The 24,180-nt window shown below is 32.4% G+C and overlaps 1 protein-coding gene and 1 long non-coding RNA gene across 2 annotated transcripts; both read right to left on the bottom strand.

Annotated features, from left to right (window-relative positions):
- Window positions 1–20,044: 20,044 nt before the first annotated feature.
- LOC121784255 (kinesin-like protein KIN-14A) lies at window positions 20,045–20,821 on the bottom strand. The gene is made up of 4 exons (XM_042182417.1): window positions 20,617–20,821; window positions 20,359–20,457; window positions 20,129–20,269; window positions 20,045–20,083 (listed from the first exon to the last, which is right to left on the bottom strand). The coding sequence occupies exons 1-4, from the start codon at window positions 20,731–20,733 to the stop codon at window positions 20,045–20,047; spliced, it is 396 nt and encodes a 131-aa protein (XP_042038351.1). The 5' UTR covers window positions 20,734–20,821.
- Window positions 20,822–21,461: 640 nt separating this feature from the next.
- Window positions 21,462–22,742, bottom strand: LOC121784723. Its single transcript, XR_006046772.1, has 3 exons — window positions 22,651–22,742; window positions 22,227–22,269; window positions 21,462–21,530 (listed from the first exon to the last, which is right to left on the bottom strand). It is a non-coding gene; the product is annotated as an uncharacterized LOC121784723 (long non-coding RNA).
- Between the last annotated feature and the right edge of the window lie 1,438 nt (window positions 22,743–24,180).

Below are 24,180 nucleotides of genomic sequence, written 5' to 3'. Positions count from 1 at the left end.
TGATTTTGAGCGTTCTCTTCATCCGTTTGATTCTATTGATTCTATGAAAAATGTCATCAATGGTTTCTCTAAGAAATGGAAAATCCACTTCTTCAGGAGGGGCTTCAAGAACAATCTTTGCAATTTCTGAGAGGGAGGTAACCATTTCGGTATCAATTTTGATATTATCAATGAGAAACCTAGAATAGGCTTCAGTATTCTTCCTTCTAAAGAAACCTGTCATCAGAAATCAAAAGGGGTCTTGACCCCCAATAGGATCAGAAGAGACCGATTCTTCAGACTTTGAAGAGACAGACTTTTGGGCCATAAATTCAAAGAAGTCTCTTTTGATATGTTTTGGAAGGTTTTTCAGAAAATAATTTGGCTCCGAGGTACTGGCCTTCTTTGTTCTTTCTGCTTTGCTTTTCTCTTTGTTACCCTTTTGGAAAATCACTTTTTCACCAGTGGAAAAAAATTGTTTGACAGCAGATTCACCTCCAATATGATTTTGGAACTTAGCCCACCATTTAACTTTGTAGACCCTTGTCAAGGAGAAAGGAGTAGGATCTGGAAAGATTTTTTCAAAATTGAAATCCCAGGAAAATATCCAAGGGACTTTGAATTCCGCATGGAACATGATGAATTTCTGGAAATTTTTGATAGTGGAATATTCAGCAAAAGTATGGAACCCTTGTTGAACATCAGAAGGGAGGATTTGAATTAAAGATCCCATTTTCCTCCACCAATCGGGGAACCAAACAGGGAACTGTTTTTCACAATTATGATGAAAGCTTATGAACCAAGAGTGATTATAATATCTTAATAAGAAAGCTCTGAACCAGACATTCTTATAATCGATATAATTGTACCCTTGAGCTGGGTGGTTAAAAATTTTGAACTCATTGAGACCACCAAAAGTGGTTGTGGTAAGGACTCTTTTGATAATACACTTTGAATATTCAATTTCTTTGGATCTGTTGTAAATATGAGTTATTTCAACTGAGTCAGAGTCAATTAAAATAAACTCATAATACTTCTGATCTTTTAAATAATCATCAGATTCCCAGAGTTGGGAAGTATTTGGAAACCGGTTTCTTATGAAATCAATTTGAGAGGGTTTGGCAGGAAACTCAGAGAAAGGAGTCATCCCACAATCTTCACGCCAGTCTTTAGGAAAGTATTTGAACTGGTCAGGCATGTTTGGTATTTGAATATTAGTGGATTTCGGAATATTTGAGGTAAGAGCGGTTTTATAAGGTATTTCAAGAGTGTTTTGAAGGGGGAAAAACCTATTAGAAAGAATTTGATTGGATTTTTGAGGAGTCGTTGGGGTTGAGGAAGAGACCAAGGCTTTTGAGGTTGCTTTTGAAGGGAAGACTTCGTAGTCTTTGATACTTTGTCTCTTGGAAGTCCTAGAGTCTGTCATTGTGACCTTGAAGAAATTCTCTAGTTAGAAAATCAGATAGAGAATTGTTTTCTCCTTTAATAAACTCAATTTCAAAATCTAATACTGATAAAATTGCTTGCCATCTGGCAAAGATTTGTTTTGAAACAATATTTTGGACATCTTTGGTAAGAACTTCTTTTGCGGATTTGCAATCAATCCTTATTAAGAATTTTTTGTTATAAAGGTCATCTTGGAATTTTTGGATGCATAAAACAATGGATAGAATTTCTTTTTTAATAACGGAATAATTTATTTGTGCATTATTCCAAATACCAGAATGGTACCTGACAAGATTTTCTTTTGAACCAATTATTTGCTTAAGAATTCTTCCATAACCTATGTTGGAGGCGTCTGTTTCTATGATCATAAAGGCTTCTGGATTGGGTATGCCAAGACATGGAAGAGTTTTGACTTGTTGTTTGATAGTTTTGACAACATCAGTATGTTCTTCTGTCCAATTTGAGGGGTCTTTCTTAAGCCTTTGATAGAGAGGTTTACATGTTTCTCTAAGGTTGGGAAAGAAATCTGAGATGTAGTTCAAACACCCTAGGAACCTTTGTAATTGGGTTTTGTCTTTGATTTCATCAGGGAATTTGTCTGTGAAGGTAATAGACCTACTGATGGGTCTAAAGGTTCCTTTGTCAATTTCGTAACCTAAGAATCTAACATTAGTTTGAAAGAGTTTCATTTTTGGGGTAGAAATGACTAAACCATTTTTCTCTATAGTCTTTAAGAAAATTCCTAAATGTCTTATGTGTTGATCAAGATCTTGGGAAAAGACGAGAACATCATCAATGTAGACAATGCAGAATTGACTGTAAGGATTTAAAATATCATTCATGATTTTTTGGAATTCTGAGGGGGCATTTTTTAAGCCAAAAGGCATTACATTCCATTCATAATGTCCAAAGGGAACTGTGAAGGCTGTCTTATATCTATCCTCCTCAGCAATTTGAATTTGCCAGAATCCAGATTTAAGATCGAATTTGGAGAATATTTTGGAACTATACAGTCTATTTATGAGGTCTCTCTTATTTGGGATTGGATGTCTAATCCATTTTAAAACTGCATTGAGAGGTTTGTAATTAATAACTAGCCTAAGAGTTCCTCTTTCTAATTTTGCCTGTTTCATAACATAGAAAGCTGAACAGCTCCACGGAGAATTTGAAGGCCTAATAAGCTTTTTCTTTAATAAGTCGTTGATTTCTTTCTTACAAACTTCAAGGAGTTCTTGGTTCATTTGGATAGGCCTTGATTTTGTTGGAATCTTACTTTCATGAAAACCTTCTTCATAAGGTAGATGGATCATATGATGCTTCCTTTCCCAGAAAGCATTGGGGACTTCGTTACAAACCTTTTGGATAAAATTGTCTTCTATTTCTTTGATTTTTGAAATGAATTTGGGAGTTTCAAGTTGTTCTTTAATCCTTTGGAAAGGAATTTCTTCCTTTAAATAGCTTATCTGTTTTTATTTTTGGGTTATGTTATTGATTTGTCTAAAAATAGAACTGTTTTGAAGATTAAGGATTTCTTGTTTTAGAATAGGAGAAATGAACTTAAATTTTATTTTTCTTCCTTGGACATTGGTAGTGATGCCATTATCATCACATAGAAGGGATAGATTTGAGTTAGGAAGGGTGTTCCTAGAATCATATTATAAGTAATATCTTCAACAATTGTGAAAATATTTTTGAAACAATATCCTTCATTACAGATATGGGCTTTGGAGAGTTTGTATCTAATTCTTAAAGGGTTATTATTTGCCGTATAAAGTTTTTCTTTGGTTTTATCACAATATTTAGTATGAACAATTCCTTCTCTGATTATGTTATGATCAGCTCCTGAGTCAACCAAAGCCATAATATTAGTTTTGAAATTATTTATAACAAGAGTTATGTTAACATGCCACTTTTGATAAATTACTTCTTGGATGACTTTTATGGAGTTATTTGCTGAATCTTGTTCCTGATTTTCCCAATTATTTACTTCTGCATTATTCTCAATGACAGAAAGTCTTGTTTCAAACTCAAAGTTTTTTTCTTTTAATTCATAAAATTCTTTATTAATTTGTTTCTTAAGATTGTTAATCTCGCCTTGGAGGTCCTTAGTCGTTATTTGTTTGGATATACTTTGATAAGGATATTTATCCCATAGTTTGTTTAAACTGAATTGTTCCTTGATATTAATCTTTTTGGAAGTAGAAGGTTCTTCAAGAATTAAGTCTTTTAATTTCTTAAGGTATTCATCTCTTGTTTCATTGTCAGGAATTTGGTGGACAAGATCAAGAATAGTCTCTTTGTTTTCTTTGGAAATAGCATTGATGCAAACTTTGCAAATATCCTTTTCATTTTCAGTGCTACTATGGTAATTGCTACTTTCAGAAGTATTTTGAATTTCTTCAATTTCTACTTCACTTTCAGAGTTTGAGGAATTATTTTCTCTTTTTAGCATGTTATTAATCTGTTTACTTAATAACCTGATGTTTTTCTTCTTTTTCTTCCAACACTGGTCTTCAGTGTGTCCTGATTTTTTGCAATACCAGCATTTTATTTCATTTCTATCTTTATTATTAGTTGGTTTAAATTTTCTTATAGGCTTTGTTCTTCTAAAATTACCTTGGGTTGATTTATAATTATCATGCCTTTGTGATTCTTTTTTAAATTTTTTAGTTTTCCTCTTGATCTTAGAGGAAGGAGCTTCAATGTTTCGATCCCGAACATTTCACAGAAATATCCTAATTCGTTTTTCTCCTTTTGTTTGTCTTTTCTATATTTATTATGTATTTTTATTTCCATACAAAGGGCTAACCCTTCCTTTTTGACAAAAGCAAATAATTGGCCAAACGTTATATTTTCAAAAGGGATATTTTCAGAGTTAATATCATCTTTGAGTTTTTGTATTATTCTTTCACTAAAAAGTTTAGGTAATCCTGCTATGAATCTTTCTTTCCAGAAAGCTTGGTTACAATCACTTCTTTTGAGGACATGAGTTAGAAAGACATCTTTGTACCATCTGTAATCAGATAAAGAAGGACATCTAAGGTTGTTTAAAACCATAGAAGAGCTATTATACTCTTCTCTAGGATTTCCTATGAAATACATTGAAATGGTGACAACAAGAAAGTAACAAGCATCGCTTGCTTCTTGTATATCTCCATCTTGATCTTCAATATTAACAACATGATTAAGAATTTCTTCTTTGCTTTCCAAACTTAAAGCGTTATCCCACCAATTTTTAAGTTGGCCTGTAAAGCCATTAACAAGGAGGACACAAGCTTCTTTTTCAGAAATACCTGCGTATCTATACGCCATTTTTGCCATTCCCATTTCTTGTAAGGTATTGAGAATTTCATATTCAGGTTTTCCATCAATATTCCATTCAGTTATTGACGTTCCGTCATAACTGGATTTATGGAATTGACCTCTTTCTTCATAGAGTAAGTCTGCCGGTGAGGGTCTATTATAATAAGGTTTACTGCTATTAAATTTTCTCCCTTTGAAGATTTTATTTATTTTGAGAGGGGAGTTATTAGAATCTTTGAAAACGTCTTCTAATTTTTCAACAAAATCATCTTCCTTTTCAGATGAAGAGTAGCTTGATTGTTCAGTACTAGTCTCATGGTTTTCATGGATAACATTTGTAGTTGGCTTACTTGATTCGCCAAGGTTTTCTGAAAGTTTTTTAAGAATGTTCTCAGTTTTTGAATTAAAGGAAATATTCTTATTTTTTAAAATTTCATTACTTTTGAAAAAAGGTTTGGAAGTATCAGTAAGGATACTTTGTCTGTTAGTAGGGAGGTTATTTGAAAAAATAGTATCCAATTGACCTGCAAATGGTATCAGAGCCATTTTAATGGCGGTAATGGATGTTATTAGACCTATAAATTCAACTGTCTTAATACTCGAAACTGAGTTGATCAGATTATCCTTAGGAATAACCTTAGTCAAAGAAACGTTGGAATTCAGGTTTGGCAAGCTTGTAAGACGGTAGGTAAGCCTTAAGTCTAGGTGTTCCACGCATAGTGTTCCCCTGCGACCAGTTTCTTAGATCTAGACCAGCTCCTAATCTTAATCTCTATCCCTCTTTTTGAGTATGGCCAGTAAGTTTAGAAGTCTTTTAGGACCCAAAACCAAAAATAAAATGGATAAGAATATAGTTTTGAGTAATGAAACCTATGCTCCTATTAATTTTTCAAACTGGAGTATTCCAGAAGAAAAAGTAGAAAATTTCTATGACATAAGTATGTTTGATTTCAAGACAGCTTTCTCCATTAGAACTCATGAAGAAACTAGGAGTATTTTGCAAAAATCTGAAAGTTTCCCTCTTCTCAAAGAAGAATCCATAAAAAGATATAGAGAACAAAAATATAGATTTGCCCATTTTGGGCTTGCTCAAGTTGCTGTTAAGCCTCTTGTTCACATAGGAGTTGATACTACAAAACTTCTATACTAGCTATGGTTCAAACTAATATTTGTAATGGCCCAATATACTTCAATTGCTCTCCAAATTTCTCTGTAGATCTTACAGATCCTATGATTCTTGAATCCCTTGTTCTTGATGTTCAAATACAGGGAGATGAATTTCATCCTTGCAAAAATTTTGCTATCATGTTTAGAGTTTATCTTAGGCTTATGTCGCCTAACTTAAATCCTAAATTTAGTAAGAATCCCTTTTCAAATGGAGAAACTATCCTTTTACAAGTAGATGCTGAGCAACCCACAACTTATACACCCAAACGTCTCAAATGGAATGAAATGACTATTCCAAATCAATTTATCATAAAAGAACCTCAAGCCCCAAGGAATATAGAAAGAACAGAACCATCTCAAATAATTGAAGGGCTAGATGGTATTATAACTGTTAAATTTGATAGAACAAATTCTTTTTCAAATTTTAGAAATAGTAGAAGTTTTAGTTATGAAAGCAGTAGAGCCTCCTGTTCCGATATGCCAAGCACTTCGGAGAGAAATTGGACTTTCAAAACCCCCATACCTCAACCTAATTTAACTGCCGAAGAAAACACAGGCGACCCTTACTCACCTACTAGAAGTACTATGGTCATAACTTTTGATGAAGAATTTAAACCTGATATGGTTTATTTAAACAAAGAATTGAACAATCCTTGCTACAAAGAAAAAGAAAAATGGTTCAATAAATTAAACATTAAAATTAAAAATAAAATAAGAGATGAATGGATGAAAGAAATGATAAGAATTAAATTAAATTTCCTTTTTTATGATTTCATAGCCATATACCTATCTTCAGAAGGATGGTATGATTGTTTTAAAAAACCAACTATTGAAGTCGGCTCAAATCTTATGAGAAAATGGTGTTCTTCAGAAAATAATGATATTTTTACAGCAATTCATCCCCCTCTTCAATCCTTAAAAATACAAACTTCCAAAGGAGAAATTATAGCTGATCCTTTCAAACGAACTAAAGTTAATGACCCTGAAGAAAATAGAGAATTTCGGAAAATTATTCAACAAAACAATTATGCAAACCAGGCTCTTCATACTATTGCAGGTCAATTGGATACTATTTTTTCAAATAACCTCCCTACTAATAGACAAAGTATCCTTAATGATACTTCCAAACCTTTTTTCAAAAGTAATGAAATTTTAAAAAATAAGAATATTTCCTTTAATTCAAAAACTGAGAACATTCTTAAAAAACTTTCTGAAAACCTTGGCGAAGCAAGAAAGCCAACTACAAATGTTATCCATGAAAACCATGAGACTAGTACTGAACAATCAAGCTACTCTTCATCTGAAAAGGAAGATGATTTTGTTGAAAAATTAGAAGACGTTTTCAAAGATTCTAATAACTCCCCTCTCAAAATAAATAAAATCTTCAAAGGGAGAAAATTTAATAGCAGTAAACCTTATTATAATAGACCCTCACCGGCAGACTTACTCTATGAAGAAAGAGGTCAATTCCATAAATCCAGTTATGACGGAACGTCAATAACTGAATGGAATATTGATGGAAAACCTGAATATGAAATTCTCAATACCTTACAAGAAATGGGAATGGCAAAAATGGCGTATAGATACGCAGGTATTTCTGAAAAAGAAGCTTGTGTCCTCCTTGTTAATGGCTTTACAGGCCAACTTAAAAATTGGTAGGATAACGCTTTAAGTTTGGAAAGCAAAGAAGAAATTCTTAATCATGTTGTTAATATTGAAGATCAAGATGGAGATATACAAGAAGCAAGCGATGCTTGTTACTTTCTTGTTGTCACCATTTCAATGTATTTCATAGGAAATCCTAGAGAAGAGTATAATAGCTCTTCTATGGTTTTAAACAACCTTAGATGTCCTTCTTTATCTGATTACAGATGGTACAAAGATGTCTTTCTAACTCATGTCCTCAAAAGAAGTGATTGTAACCAAGCTTTCTGGAAAGAAAGATTCATAGCAGGATTACCTAAATTTTTTAGTGAAAGAATAATACAAAAACTCAAAGATGATATTAACTCTGAAAATATCCCTTTTGAAAATATAACGTTTGGCCAATTATTTGCTTTTGTCAAAAAGGAAGGGTTAGCCCTTTGTATGGAAATAAAAATACAGAATAAATATAGAAAAGACAAACAAAAGGAGAAAAATGAATTAGGATGTTTCTGTGAAATGTTCGGGATCGAAAAAATTGAAGCTCCTTCCTCTAAGATCAAGAGGAAAACTAAAAAATTCAAAAAAGAATCACAAAGGCATGATAATTATAAATCAACCCAAGGTAATTTTAGAAGAACAAAGCCTATAAGAAAATTTAAACCAACTAATAATAAAGATAGAAATGAAATAAAATGCTGGTATTGCAAAAAATCAGGACACACTGAAGACCAGTGTTGGAAGAAAAAGAAGAAAAACATCAGGTTATTAAGTAAACAGATTAATAACATGCTAAAAAGAGAAAATAATTCCTCAAACTCTGAAAGTGAAGTAGAAATTGAAGAAATTCAAAATACTTCTGAAAGTAGCAATTACCATAGTAGCACTGAAAATGAAAAGGATATTTGCAAAGTTTGCATCAATGCTATTTCCAAAGAAAACAAAGAGACTATTCTTGATCTTGTCCACCAAATTCCTGACAATGAAACAAGAGATGAATACCTTAAGAAATTAAAAGACTTAATTCTTGAAGAACCTTCTACTTCCAAAAAGATTAATATCAAGGAACAATTCAGTTTAAACAAACTATGGGATAAATATCCTTATCAAAGTATATCCAAACAAATAACGACTAAGGACCTCCAAGGCGAGATTAACAATCTTAAGAAACAAATTAATAAAGAATTTTATGAATTAAAAGAAAAAAACTTTGAGTTTGAAACAAGACTTTCTGTCATTGAGAATAATGCAGAAGTAAATAATTGGGAAAATCAGGAACAAGATTCAGCAAATAACTCCATAAAAGTCATCCAAGAAGTAATTTATCAAAAGTGGCATGTTAACATAACTCTTGTTATAAATAATTTCAAAACTAATATTATGGCTTTGGTTGACTCAGGAGCTGATCATAACATAATCAGAGAAGGAATTGTTCATACTAAATATTGTGATAAAACCAAAGAAAAACTTTATACGGCAAATAATAACCCTTTAAGAATTAGATACAAACTCTCCAAAGCCCATATCTGTAATGAAGGATATTGTTTCAAAAATATTTTCACAATTGTTGAAGATATTACTTATAATATGATTCTAGGAACACCCTTTCTAACTCAAATCTATCCCTTCTATGTTGATGATAATGGCATCACTACCAATGTCCAAGGAAGAAAAATAAAATTTAAGTTCATTTCTCCTATTCTAAAACAAGAAATCCTTAATCTTCAAAACAGTTCTATTTTTAGACAAATCAATAACATAACCCAAAAACAAAAACAGATAAGCTATTTAAAGGAAGAAATTCCTTTCCAAAGGATTAAAGAACAACTTGAAACTCCCAAATTCATTTCAAAAATCAAAGAAATAGAAGACAATTTTATCAAAAAGGTTTGTAACGAAGTCCCCAATGCTTTCTGGGAAAGGAAGCATCATATGATCCATCTACCTTATGAAGAAGGTTTTCATGAAAGTAAGATTCCAACAAAATCAAGGCCTATCCAAATGAACCAAGAACTCCTTGAAGTTTGTAAGAAAGAAATCAACAACTTATTAAAGAAAAAGCTTATTAGGCCTTCAAATTCTCCGTGGAGCTGTTCAGCTTTCTATGTTATGAAACAGGCAGAATTAGAAAGAGGAACTCCTAGGCTAGTTATTAATTACAAACCTCTCAATGCAGTTTTAAAATGGATTAGACATTCAATCCCAAATAAGAGAGACCTCATAAATAGACTGTATAGTTCCAAAATATTCTCCAAATTCGATCTTAAATCTGGATTCTGGCAAATTCAAATTGCTGAGGAGGATAGATATAAGACAGCCTTCACAGTTCCCTTTGGACATTATGAATGGAATGTAATGCCTTTTGGCTTAAAAAATGCCCCCTCAGAATTCCAAAAAATCATGAATGATATTTTAAATCCTTACAGTCAATTCTGCATTGTCTACATTGATGATGTTCTCGTCTTTTCCCAAGATCTTGATCAACACATAAGACATTTAGGAATTTTCTTAAAGACTATAGAGAAAAATGGTTTAGTCATTTCTACCCCAAAAATGAAACTCTTTCAAACTAATGTTAGATTCCTAGGTTACGAAATTGACAAAGGAACCTTTAGACCCATCAGTAGAATTCCCAGATGAAATCAAAGACAAAACCCAATTACAAAAGCTCCTAGGGTGTTTGAACTACATCTCAGATTTCTTTCCCAACCTTAGAGAAACATGTAAACCTCTCTATCAAAGGCTTAAGAAAGACCCCTCAAATTGGACAGAAGAACATACTGATGTTGTCAAAACTATCAAACAACAAGTCAAAACTCTTCCATGTCTTGGCATACCCAATCCAGAAGCCTTTATGATCATAGAAACAAACGCCTCCAACATAGGTTATAGAGGAATTCTTAAGCAAAGAATTGGTTCAAAAGAAAATCTTGTCAGGTACCATTCTGGTATTTGGAATAATGCACAAATAAATTATTCCGTTATTAAAAAAGAAATTCTATCCATTGTTTTATGCATCCAAAAATTCCAAGATGATCTTTATAAAAAAAATTCTTAATAAGGATTGATTGCAAATCCGCAAAAGAAGTTCTTACCAAAGATGTCCAAAATATTGTTTCAAAACAAATCTTTGCCAGATGGCAAGCAATTTTATCAGTATTTGATTTTGAAATTGAGTTTATTAAAGGAGAAAACAATTCTCTACCTGATTTTCTAACTAGAGAATTTCTTCAAGGTCACAATGACAGACTCTAGGACTTCCAAGAGACAAAGTATCAAAGACTACGAAGTCTTCCCTTCAAAAGCAACCTCAAAAGCCTTGGTCTCTTCCTCAACCCCAACGACTCCTCAAAAATCCAATCAAATTCTTTCTAATAGGTTTTCCCCCCTTCAAAACACTCTTGAAATACCTTATAAAACCGCTCTTACCTCAAATATTCCGAAATCCACTAATATTCAAATACCAAACATGTCTGACCAGTTCAAATACTTTCCTAAAGACTGGCGTGAAGATTGTGGGATGACTCCTTTCTCTGAGTTTCCTGCCAAACCCTCTCAAATTGATTTCATAAGAAACCGGTTTCCAAATACTTCCCAACTCTGGGAATCTGATGATTATTTAAAAGATCAGAAGTATTATGAGTTTATTTTAATTGACTCTGACTCAGTTGAAATAACTCATATTTACAACAGATCCAAAGAAATTGAATATTCAAAGTGTATTATCAAAAGAGTCCTTACCACAACCACTTTTGGTGGTCTCAATGAGTTCAAAATTTTTAACCACCCAGCTCAAGGGTACAATTATATCGATTATAAGAATGTCTGGTTCAGAGCTTTCTTATTAAGATATTATAATCACTCTTGGTTCATAAGCTTTCATCATAATTGTGAAAAACAGTTCCCTGTTTGGTTCCCCGATTGGTGGAGGAAAATGGGATCTTTAATTCAAATCCTCCCTTCTGATGTTCAACAAGGGTTCCATACTTTTGCTGAATATTCCACTATCAAAAATTTCCAGAAATTCATCATGTTCCATGCGGAATTCAAAGTCCCTTAGATCTTTTCCTGGGATTTCAATTTTGAAAAAATCTTTCCAGATCCTTCTCCTTTCTCCTTGACAAGGGTCTACAAAGTTAAATGGTGGGCTAAGTTTCAAAATCATATTGGAGGTGAATCTGCTGTCAAACAATTTTTTTCCACTGGTGAAAAAGTGATTTTCCAAAAGGGTAACAAAGAGAAAAGCAAAGCAGAAAGAACAAAGAAGGCCAGTACCTCGGAGCCAAATTATTTTCTGAAAAACCTTCCAAAACATATCAAAAGAGACTTCTTTGAATTTATGGCCCAAAAGTCTGTCTCTTCAAAGTCTGAAGAATCGGTCTCTTCTGATCATATTGGGGGTCAAGACCCCTTTGATTTCAGATGACAGGTTTCTTTAGAAGGACGAATACTGAAGCCTATTCTAGGTTTCTCATTGATAATATCAAAATTGATACCGAAATGGTTACCTCCCTCTCAGAAATTGCAAAGATTGTTCTTGATGCCCCTCCTGAAGAAGTGGATTTTCCATTTCTTAGAGAAACCATTGATGACATTTTTCATAGAATCAATAGAATCAAACGGATGAAGAGAACGCTCAAAATCATTAATATTATCACCGCAGCCTAATCATGTTCGCATTATACCAGGATGCCTCCTTTTTGGTTCTTTCGCATTGGTGATAAAATAAGAAGATTAGAACAAGCTATCAAAGATGAAGAAGAAAGCCTCCAAGTCATGTATGACGTCAGATTTTGAAGAAGTAGACATATGGATTACTACTACGACGATGAAGAATGGAGGCATTGTCAATATATCAAAAGATGCAGAAATAAAATCAATAGGCTCCACATCATCATGGCAGCCTAGTGTGAATTTGATTTCATAGTCATAAATGACAGTTACCTTCTTTTATAGTTATGTAAAAATGTTTGAATAGTGAATAGTGAATAGTAACTTTTTGTAATAGTACTATGTAAATTAGTGTGATTTTCGTCACTGCTTACGTATTTGTAAAATACTGTACTCCTATGTAGCCAGGGTTGTTGGCTATAAATAAGAGGTTTTCTAGGAAGAGAAGCACACCAAGTTCTGATCTCAGACTCATTGCTCTTCTCCCTCCTTCCCTCTGCTACCTTGAAGTTTAATCCAAAGTTAGTTTTCAAAATCTCTTTACTTCCATTCTGCTTGCTTTCATTATGCAAAATATTTTCAATATGTCTTTCATATTGTTTGATAACGGAATAATTTATCAAATCACAAACCTTACGGTTTTAACCAATACGTTATTACACAATAAGGCTTCAGCCAATACGTGTTATAACAACAAGGTTTTAACCGATAATTTTGATGATTCTAAACTATCAAAATATAACCTGGGTACAAATGGTATCAGAGCCATTTTAATGGCGGTAATGGATGTTATTAGACCTATAAATTCAACTGTTTTAATACTCGAAACTGAGATGATCAGATTATCCTTAGGAATAACCTTAGTCAAAGAAACGTTGGTCTATGTGTTCCACGCATAGTGTTCCCCTGCGACCAGTTTCTTAGATCTAGACCAGCTCCTAATCTTAATCTCTATCCCTCTTTTTGAGTATAGCCAGTAAGTTTAGAAGTCTTTTAGGACCCAAAACCAAAAATAAAATGGATAAGAATATAGTTTTGAGTAATGAAACCTATGCTCCTATTAATTTTATTTTTGGTTTTGGGTCCTAAAAGACTTCTAAACTTACTGGTCATACTCAAAAAGAGGGATAGAGATTAAGATTAGGAGCTGGTCTAGATCTAAGAAACTGGTCGCAGGGGAACACTATGCGTGGAACACCTAGACTTAAGGCTTACCAACCGTCTTACAAACTTGCCAAACCTGAATTCCAACGTTTCTTTGACTAAGGTTATTCCTAAGGATAATCTGATCATCTCAGTTTCGTACTACAAATAGTGATACAAAATACACTACTTATACACTATACAACAAATGCACAATTAAAATATACAATTTCACACATGGTACACACTACAAAGAATAAACAAGATATAAATAAAATACACAAACACAATATAAATAAAACACACACACACACACAACTGAACGACACACTATAAAAAATGAATAACACTGTATACATACTATGTACTATACATCATAACACACCCTCTGCACATCACACATATACGCACACTTTACACACATACATATTAAACAAAAATTACACATTGTACACGAAATACATATACAAAATACAAACATTAAAAAAACACTACACTCAGTACGCGGCACATACTAGAAACACTGAACATATTATAAATAAAATATACAAACATACACAAAACATATGTACAACAATAATACTTACATACATCGCAAACGCTACGCTACATATACTAAAACAAAATACTCTATTAACATACTATACAACAAATATATACATAAAATTCACAATATATTCAGACATGACACCTACTACGCACACTCAATTCAGACAATTTACACTACGCATAAAATTTACAATTTATACTACGCACTAAATGGACTGCACATACAAACCACAGTCACTACGTACACAAAATACACAATTTAAACATACTATACAACAAACGCACACATAAAATACACGATATATACATGACACATACTACAAATATTAAATACTTTATAAATAAAACACACAAACACAATATAAATAAAACACACTTCATACACATTGCGCACTATATACACACTATACATACCACAAATATTAAACACACTATAAATAAAATACACTACACATGTACTATAAACATACATGCCTACATTGCACACACTACGGGTAGTAGCACAAAATACATAATTTCTACACTATACAACAAATATACATATAAAATACACAATTTATACATACGTGACACATATTACAAATATTAAACACAACATAAATAAAATACACAAAGACAATATAAATAAAATAAACAAACATTAAATGGACCTCACATACCACTCACATTATACAAAATACACACTAGTACACAATTTACAAAATAAACATACTAAACATCACTATACAAAAATAAAAACTTTACACTATAGACAATACACACACTACGCTGCACAAAATATGCAATACACACACTACACTACACAAAATATGCAATACACACTACACTACACACACACTACACAAGATACATGCACAAACATTAAACACATAAATATAAAACAAACAATACACACTGTACATAAAAAACTAAATACATATATTATAAAACATACTATACATACTCGGCACATACTACGAATATTACACACACTATAAATAAAATACACAAAACACATGCACAACATAAATACATACACACATTGTGCACACACTAGAGATACTATTACAAAATAAACTATTTATACACTCTACAACAAATGCACAAATAAAATACACACCTAATACACACGTGGTACATACTACAAACACTAAAAATGTTATAAATAAAATACACAAACACAATATAAATAAAACAAACAATACACACAATATTATAAAACATACAATACGTACGAGGCACATACTACAAATCGTGATACAAAATACACTACTTATACACTATACAACAAATGCACAATTAAAATATACAATTTCACACATGGTACACACTACTAACATTAAACACGATATAAATAAAATACACAAACACAATATAAATAAAACACACACACACAACTGAACGACACACTATAAAAAAATGAATAACACTGTATACATACTATGTACTATACATCATAGCACACCCTCTGCACATCACACATATACGCACACTTTACACACATACATATTAAACAAAACTTACACATTGTACACGAAATACATATACAAAATACAAACATTAAAAAAACATTACACTCAGTACGCGGCACATACTAGAAACACTGAACATATGATAAATAAAATATACAAACATACACAAAACATATGTACAACAATAATACTTACATACATTGCAAACGCTACGCTAGATATACTAAAACAAAATACTCTATTAACATACTATACAACAAATATATACATAAAATTCACAATATATTCAGACATGACACCTACTACGCACACTCACTACGGACAATTTACACAATGCATAAAATTTACAATTTATACTACGCACTAAATGGACTGCACATACAACCCACAGTCACTACGTACACAAAATACACAATTTAAATATACTATACAACAAACGCACACATAAAATAAACGATATATACATGACACATACTACAAATATTAAATACTTTATAAATAAAACACACAAACACAATATAAATAAAACACACTTCATACACATTGCGCACTATATACACACTATACATACCACAAATATTAAACACACTATAAATAAAATACACTACACATGTACTATAAACATACATGCCTACATTGCACACACTACAGGTAGTAGCACAAAATACACAATTTCTACACTATACAACAAATATACATATAAAATACACAATTTATACATACGTGGCACATATTACAAATATTAAACAAACATAAATAAAATACACAAACACAATATAAATAAAATAAACAAACATTAAATGGACCTCACATACCACTCACATTATACAAAATACACACTAGTACACAATTTACAAAATAAACATACTAAATATCACTATACAAAAATAAAAACTACACTACACAAAATATGCAATACACACACACACTACACAAAATACGCAATACACACACTACACTACACAAAATATGCAATACACACTACACTACACACACATTATATATAAAATAAACAACCATTAAATGGATCGCACATACTACACACATTATATATAAAATACACACTAGTACACAATTCACAAAATAAACATACTAAACACCACTATACAAAAATAAAAACTTTACACTATAGACAAAATACACAATGTCCATACAAAATATGCAATACACACACTACACTACACAAAATATGCAATACACACACTACACAAGATACATGCACACACATTAAACATATAAATATAAAATAAACAATACACATTGTACACGAAAAACTAAATACAAATATTATAAAACATATTATACATACTCGGCACATACTACACTATAAATAAAATACACAAAACATATGCACAACATAAATACATACGCAACTTGTGCACATTTCAGATACGATTACAAAATAAACTATTTATACACTCTACAACAAATGCACAAATAAAATACACAATAAATACACACGTGGTACATACTACAAACATTAAACACGTTAAAAATAAAATACACAAACACAATATTATAAAACATACAATACATATGCAGCACATACTACAAATACTAATACAAAATACACTTCTTATACACTATACAACAAATGCACAATTAAAATACACAATTTCACACAGGTACACACTACAAACATTAAACACGATATAAATAAAATACACAAACATAATATAAATAAAACACACACACCCACAACTCAGCACATAACACATATTGCACTCCCTCTACACATCACACATATACACACACTTTACACATACATATTAAACAAAAACTACACATTGTACACAAAATACATATACAAAATACAAACATTACAGAAACACTACACTCAATACGCAGCCCATACTACAACCACTAAACATACTATAAATAAAATATACAAACATAAACAAAACACATGTACAACAAAGATACTTACATACATTGCAAACGCTACGCTACATATACTAAAACAAAATACTCTATTTATATACTATACAACAAATATATACATAAAATTCACAATTTATACATACGTGGCACCTACTACGCACTCTCTACAGACCAATTTATACTACGCATAAAATTCACAATTTATACTACGCACTAAATGGACTGCACATACAACCCACACTCACTACGTACACAAAATACACAATTTTAAATATACTAGCACACATAAAATACACGATATATGCATGACAGATACTACAAAAATTAAATACTTTATAAATAAAATACAAAAACATAATATAAATAAAACACACTTCATACACATTGCGCACTATATACACATTATACATCCACAAATATTAAACACTATAAATACAATACAATACAATACACATGTAATGTAAACATACATGCCTACATTGCACACACTACGGGTAGTATCACAAAATACACAATTTATACACTATACAACAAATATAACATAAAATACACAATTTATACATATGTGGCACATATTACAAATATTAAACACAATTTAAATAAAAAAAAACAAACATTATATGAACCACACATACTACACACATTATATACAAAATACACACAAGTACACAATTCACAAAATAAACATACTAAACACCACTATACAAAATTAAAAACTTTACACTATAGACAAAATACACACTGTCCACACAGAATACGCTATATACACACTACACTACACACACTCTACACAAGATACATGCACACACATTAAACACATAAATATAAAACCAACAATACACATTGTACATGAAAAACTAAATACAAATATTATAAAACATACTGTACATACTCGGCACATACTACAAATATTACACACTATAAATAAAATACGCAAAACACATGCACAACATAAATACATACACACATTGTGCACACACTACAGATACTATTACAACATAAATTATTTATACACTTTAAAACAAATACACAAATAAAATACACAACTAATGCACACGTGGTACATACTACAAACATTAATCACATTATAAATAAAACATACAATACATATGCGGCACATACTACAAATACTAATACAAAATACACTACTTATACACTATACAACAAATGCACAATTAAAATATACAATTTCACACATGGTACACACTACAAACATTAAACAAGATATAAATAAAATACACAAACACAATATAAATAAAACACACACACACACACAACTGAACGACACACTATAAAAAATGAATAACACTGTATACATACTATGTACTATACATCATAACACACCCTCTGCACATCACACATATACGCACACTTTACACACATACATATTAAACAAAAATTACACATTGTACACGAAATACATATACAAAATACAAACATTAAAAAAACACTACACTCAGTACGCGGCACATACTAGAAACACTGAACATATGATAAATAAAATATACAAACATACACAAAACATATGTACAACAATAATACTTACATACATTGCAAACGCTACGCTACATATACTAAAACAAAATACTCTATTAACATACTATACAACAAATATATACATAAAATTCACAATATATTCAGACATGACACCTACTACGCACACTCACTTCAGACAATTTACACTACGCATAAAATTTACAATTTATACTACGCACTAAATGGACTGCACATACAACCCACAATTTACACTACGCATAAAATTTACAATTTATACTACGCACTAAATGGACTGCACATACAACCCACAGTCGCTACGTACACAAAATACACAATTTAAATATACTATACAACAAACGCACACATAAAATACACGATATATACATGACACATACTACAAATATTAAATACTTTATAAAAATTGAAACAATACTCTCTCTACTTTTTCTTCTCTCTTACTTTACTCTCTCTTCATTAACTCACAAAACAACACTACATAAAATCTCGTGCCGAAAAGCAAATAAAATACACAACTAATACACACGTGGTACATACTACAAACATTAAACACATTATAAATAAAATACACAAACACAATATTATAAAACATACAATACATATGCGGCACATACTACAAATACTAATACAAAATACACTACTTATACACTATACAACAAATGCACAATTAAAATACATAATTTCACACATGGTACACACTACAAACATTAAACACGATATAAATAAAATACACAAACACAATATAAATAAAACACACACACATACTATACATATAATGCACATGTTGCTCACTATACAAAAAACACGCACTATGCAACACACATTCTATACTCACCATACCCACACAAGACATTACGGTGTGCACATATAAACAAAATACATGCACAACAAACATACATACACAATACATATATCGTACATAATACTTACACTATACACAAAATGCATACTCGTACATTATACACAAAAAAAACATACCTAAACAAAGTACACAAAAAAATAACAACCTTTATGCGCCAAGTACAAACAAAATATACCCCCACTATACACCATATACACAATATACATGCACTACACACAAAGTATACTTACACTACAACACAAAGTATACTCATACATATTATACACTACACGTAAAATTCACACACTTATATACAAAATACTCATAGTGCCCACACAATAAACACACTGCAATTCACACACTATACACAAAATACACAAAATGTATCCACTGCCGGCACTACACAAATACACACACTTACACATACAGAAAATACAGACACTATAAACACACTTCATGATGAATGACAGAAAAGTTGAAGCATCTGCGACATCTGCCAGAAAGTTAAAAGATGAGAAATTGGAGAAAGATGAAAAACCTTGACTTGCTTCAGTATGCTGTCGAGGGAGATTAATGACACTAGCCTTGCATCTTCAGCAGAAGTGGAAGGACTCCGAATAGGTGCAGCGCCACTTTCTAAATTTAACATCTCTGTGTCATTTTTCATTTGTTGTAAAATCTGATTCGAGTAAACAGTGTTTGCAGAATTTCAGTATGTGAGAAGTGAGGTAACCAAGAAAAAGAGATCCAGCGCGCTATAATACAGACCTTTCTTCTCTTGTGATCAACAGATTCAAGAGCTGAACGTAGCTTAGCTACTTGAGCAGAGTCTTCCGCTGCTTCAGTCGCCAAAGTACCAGCAATATCCTTATGGACCAATATAACCGTAGATATCAGTATGTGAACCATAACAAACCACATTACTGTAAACAATATAAAAAAAGCATAAAGTAAAAGATCTAGATAATGGCACTCTGTCCGTAGCTGCACAAAGATGGGAATCTAAAGAAAATGGTAAGAACATACCTTCAAATGTTGCAGCTGTGAAGTATAAAGACATCTGGCATATTCAGATAACAGCTGTCCAAGAGCATCGGTAGTCGGAGGCTGGGCAGCACCAAGTCCAGCCATCCAACCATCCATTATTGCTGTAGAGAGAAGTTCCAGCTGACCAGTTGCTCCTGCAGCCGTGTCATCAGCAATGGAAAGGAAATCATTGATTGTTGCTTTGCTTCTGATTGACAAGGTTAGAATGGCCCATCCACTGTGTGGATTTGTTGCTTTGCTAATACAAATTACAAGGAAATCGTTTCAATTTAGTATCTTATTCAGGCTTAAGCTGTTAGAGAGGTGTAACTCATCTATACAGAAATAAAGAATAACATAAACATGCTAGAATGGAAAAGACATTAAATCTAGTGATGAGTACAAATGGAATCAAGAAGGAAAACACGACTAATTTACCTGATCAATTCCACGTATCTTCAGAACTACTGATGGCAACTTTGACTTCTTCTCTGGTTTTATATTTACTTTGAACCCTTGAATTCAGTCCCCAACCAGCATATTCCTTGAACTAGAATCGTAACGAACTAGAGATCTTCCAGCGCTCAACTGGAGAAACCTTACATCACGAAAGACATTTTCACTTTTACACTCGATGCTTATCATATTATAAGATTTCATGTTTCACTCAAGTAGAAAAATTTGTCTATTCAACTAGTAGATCGACACATGACAGGGAGGCACCTTAATTGATTGTAGCTCCGGTGACGAGCAAGCAGGGACATTATATAGAAAATCCTAACACGAGAGACAAGCATCGTATCCATCACTCTTCTGGGCTCCATTTTACGAATGAAAGAAAAAATAGCATCTCTTATTTCAGCTAGGATTTCATGCTCTCTAGAAGCACCTGCCGTAATGACTGCAGCCAGTACCTGCACATAGGAAACCAAGCAGTTATCAGGAAGCTATAACCCATTAAAGATGATAGAATTTAAATTTTTAGCAATCGAGTTTTTCTCAGCTGAGAAACATACATAACAAATGCATAAGGATGCAAATGCATACAAAATAAATCTTATTGATTAACCTAGGCGATAGATCCAAATGTATCGAACACCCTCAAACAATAGAAGGAAAAGGTAAATCTTAAGAAATACTTCAGAGCTATGTCATTAACACATGCTCTGGAACCAAGCTAATTTTCTTAATCTTCTCAGATGCTAATTTTCTTAATCTTCTCAGATGCCAGAATGTTTCTTAAGGCAACTTATTTTGCATACTGAACTTGCTGAGCAGATGCAATCATGTCATTCTTCAGCACAGTGAATTTCAGCTTTCTCATCACCATGATACCAAAAACTATATGTTGCCGACTGTATTCATAAGAGGAGGTAGAAGGTGCTGAACACAGAATACTAAGGCGAGCGTAGAAAAATGCAAGCAAGGAACCGAAGGGTGTCCTCAAGGAGATCCAATCCCCACAAAAAATTATAGAATGATCAAATTTATAAAATGATGAGAGAACTAAAATTTGAATGACCGAAAAATTTAAAGCATCTGAGACGATATCTGCCAAGCGCTTTATATTAAGTTCCAGTGTAGAAACTTGCCTCGGAGGGAGCATATACCTGTCTTGAATCTATTCCAAGCTTTTACCAGCAATGCAAGAACCTATACAAAACAAATGCCCATGATAATGATAGCACCAAGGAAAAATGAAAATTTTGATAACTAATATGTATAGAAGGCAAAATCTTCTCAAAGTGCAGATATTGCAATGTTTATTGTACAGTAAATACTATAAACATTTGTTATAGACCCATTTGCGACTAGGCATTACTAATAAGTAGTTAAAAATCACAAGAAAAAGTTGGAAATGTGTCGTATTTGGATTTTCTCGATGTGTTAAATTTCTGCAGTACATTTAAGATTATTTCAGTTCATTTCAGAGTACAAAACTTTGATTTTCAATGTAATTGTAACAATAGAACATATATCTCTCTCTGAGTTATGACAGAAACTGCATGATACTTTGATTTTAAAAACCAATACCTCGAGTCCAACAGACTTTGCCATATTTTGAATTGTTGTGTTGCTGGCCACCTCATCCAGGTATGATACACTTTCAGTTTCACAGAGTTGCAAAAGCTGCAGCGGAAAAAATCACACTTACTTTGAAGAATTAAGGGCCTGTTCACACAACCACACCAAGCACAAGTACAAGCACATAAAATTTTAAGGTGTGCTAACTTTACCAACAGTTTTAAGATTTAAACACATATCAACTTATCTTAATTGGAAAGTGCACTCACAATAGATAAAGCTTTAGATTTTAGGCACGAGATAGCAGCCATGTATGAGGAATTATTGTCTGAGCCCGATAACTTTAAGTTCATGACGGCCTGAACCAGAATCAGAACGCCTCCATTACCCGGTGTGAAAGGAAACCAAAAGTGCACTACTCCTGAATTAAAACAAATAATAAAGAAACAAAGGGGGGAAAGGAAAGCGAGAAAGTAATCAGGAATGAAGAAAGAATTCAGAAGTGTGAGATTTTATTTAACCGGTAGGATAAAGTTATATGTGCAATTAATAGAACTTGTAATATGCTAAGTCATAAAAGCATAGGAAAACCAAAAGGATCAAGATAAAGTGTAAACAGAGACCAAAAAATTATAAGACAGATACATCCAATCACCTATACGAGAGTTTCTGTTCTCAAAGTTGTAACACCAGTCCTAATGTTAATGTAATCCATAAAGCGCACAATGAGAGAAAGTAGCACAGTTAAACGTGATAATTTACTTGCTGAGGTTGATCTAGAAGACCGTTGTAAACCCGATGAGGCAAATTGTATTGACAGCAAAGCACCACTGAGTGACTACATTGTGGGTTTGAGTAGATTAGCTCACAAAAATAAAATTAAAAACAAGGTAAAAATAGAAAAAGTATCAAGTGAACTACATCAAAGAAGACAAAGACCCTATTACTTGCCTTAGGAAGGGTAGGTGTGTTGTGATGGCTTCATGTAATTAGGAGTCAACTCTCATCTAGAGAACTTGGTGGTCTCTGTTGTAGTGAGATCGAAGAGGGGAATTGCTAATCCACACGAGATGCTGCCAGGTCCGATCAGAGAAAATAATGGGCCTGCAATCTGAAACCAAAATGACCGCGTCGATGATCAGCATTGGCACTACGGTGGCCAACATCAGGTTAAGTATAAGCCGTTGAAATACTGTTAAGATCCCTCTCTATAAATGCTGCAAAGTGTAGGATATGATGGCAGTATTGTGGCCACTCAATAAGACGGTCCACAAACTGCTCCAATGCCTTACTCCCAAATGAAAACATCATAATGTCATAAATCCAAGGTCAGACAATAATTCACAATAATAACATTCACTGATAACCTAGGAAGGAACAAACTTCCGAATCTGCAGGCTTCCACAAAGCATCTAAAACAGCTCGTAAAGCAATACCCAACGTAAGGTGAGTCACGCGTTGATGCTTAATGACTGATCTGAAGTAGAAGCATTCACAAAGGATAAACATTATAGGCAAGCTGAAAATTTTACAACAGGG

This window comes from Salvia splendens, chromosome 21 (assembly GCF_004379255.2).
Source record: "Salvia splendens isolate huo1 chromosome 21, SspV2, whole genome shotgun sequence".
In the NCBI taxonomy this organism is placed as follows: Eukaryota; Viridiplantae; Streptophyta; class Magnoliopsida; order Lamiales; family Lamiaceae; genus Salvia; species Salvia splendens.
Note: the sequence above shows the minus strand (reverse complement) of the source record. Positions and strands in the feature narration are given on the sequence as shown.

Coding starts and splice junctions, on each gene's coding strand:
- LOC121784255 (XM_042182417.1), bottom strand. CDS start 20,733: ATGGATGGTTGGATGGCTGGACTTGGTGCTGCCCAGCCTCCGACTACC. Junction 20,270..20,358: donor TTGATCACAAGAGAAGAAAG/GTCTGTATTATA, acceptor TACTCGAATCAG/ATTTTACAACAAATGAAAAA. Junction 20,084..20,128: donor GCATACTGAAGCAAGTCAAG/GTTTTTCATCTT, acceptor ACTTTCTGGCAG/ATGTCGCAGATGCTTCAACT.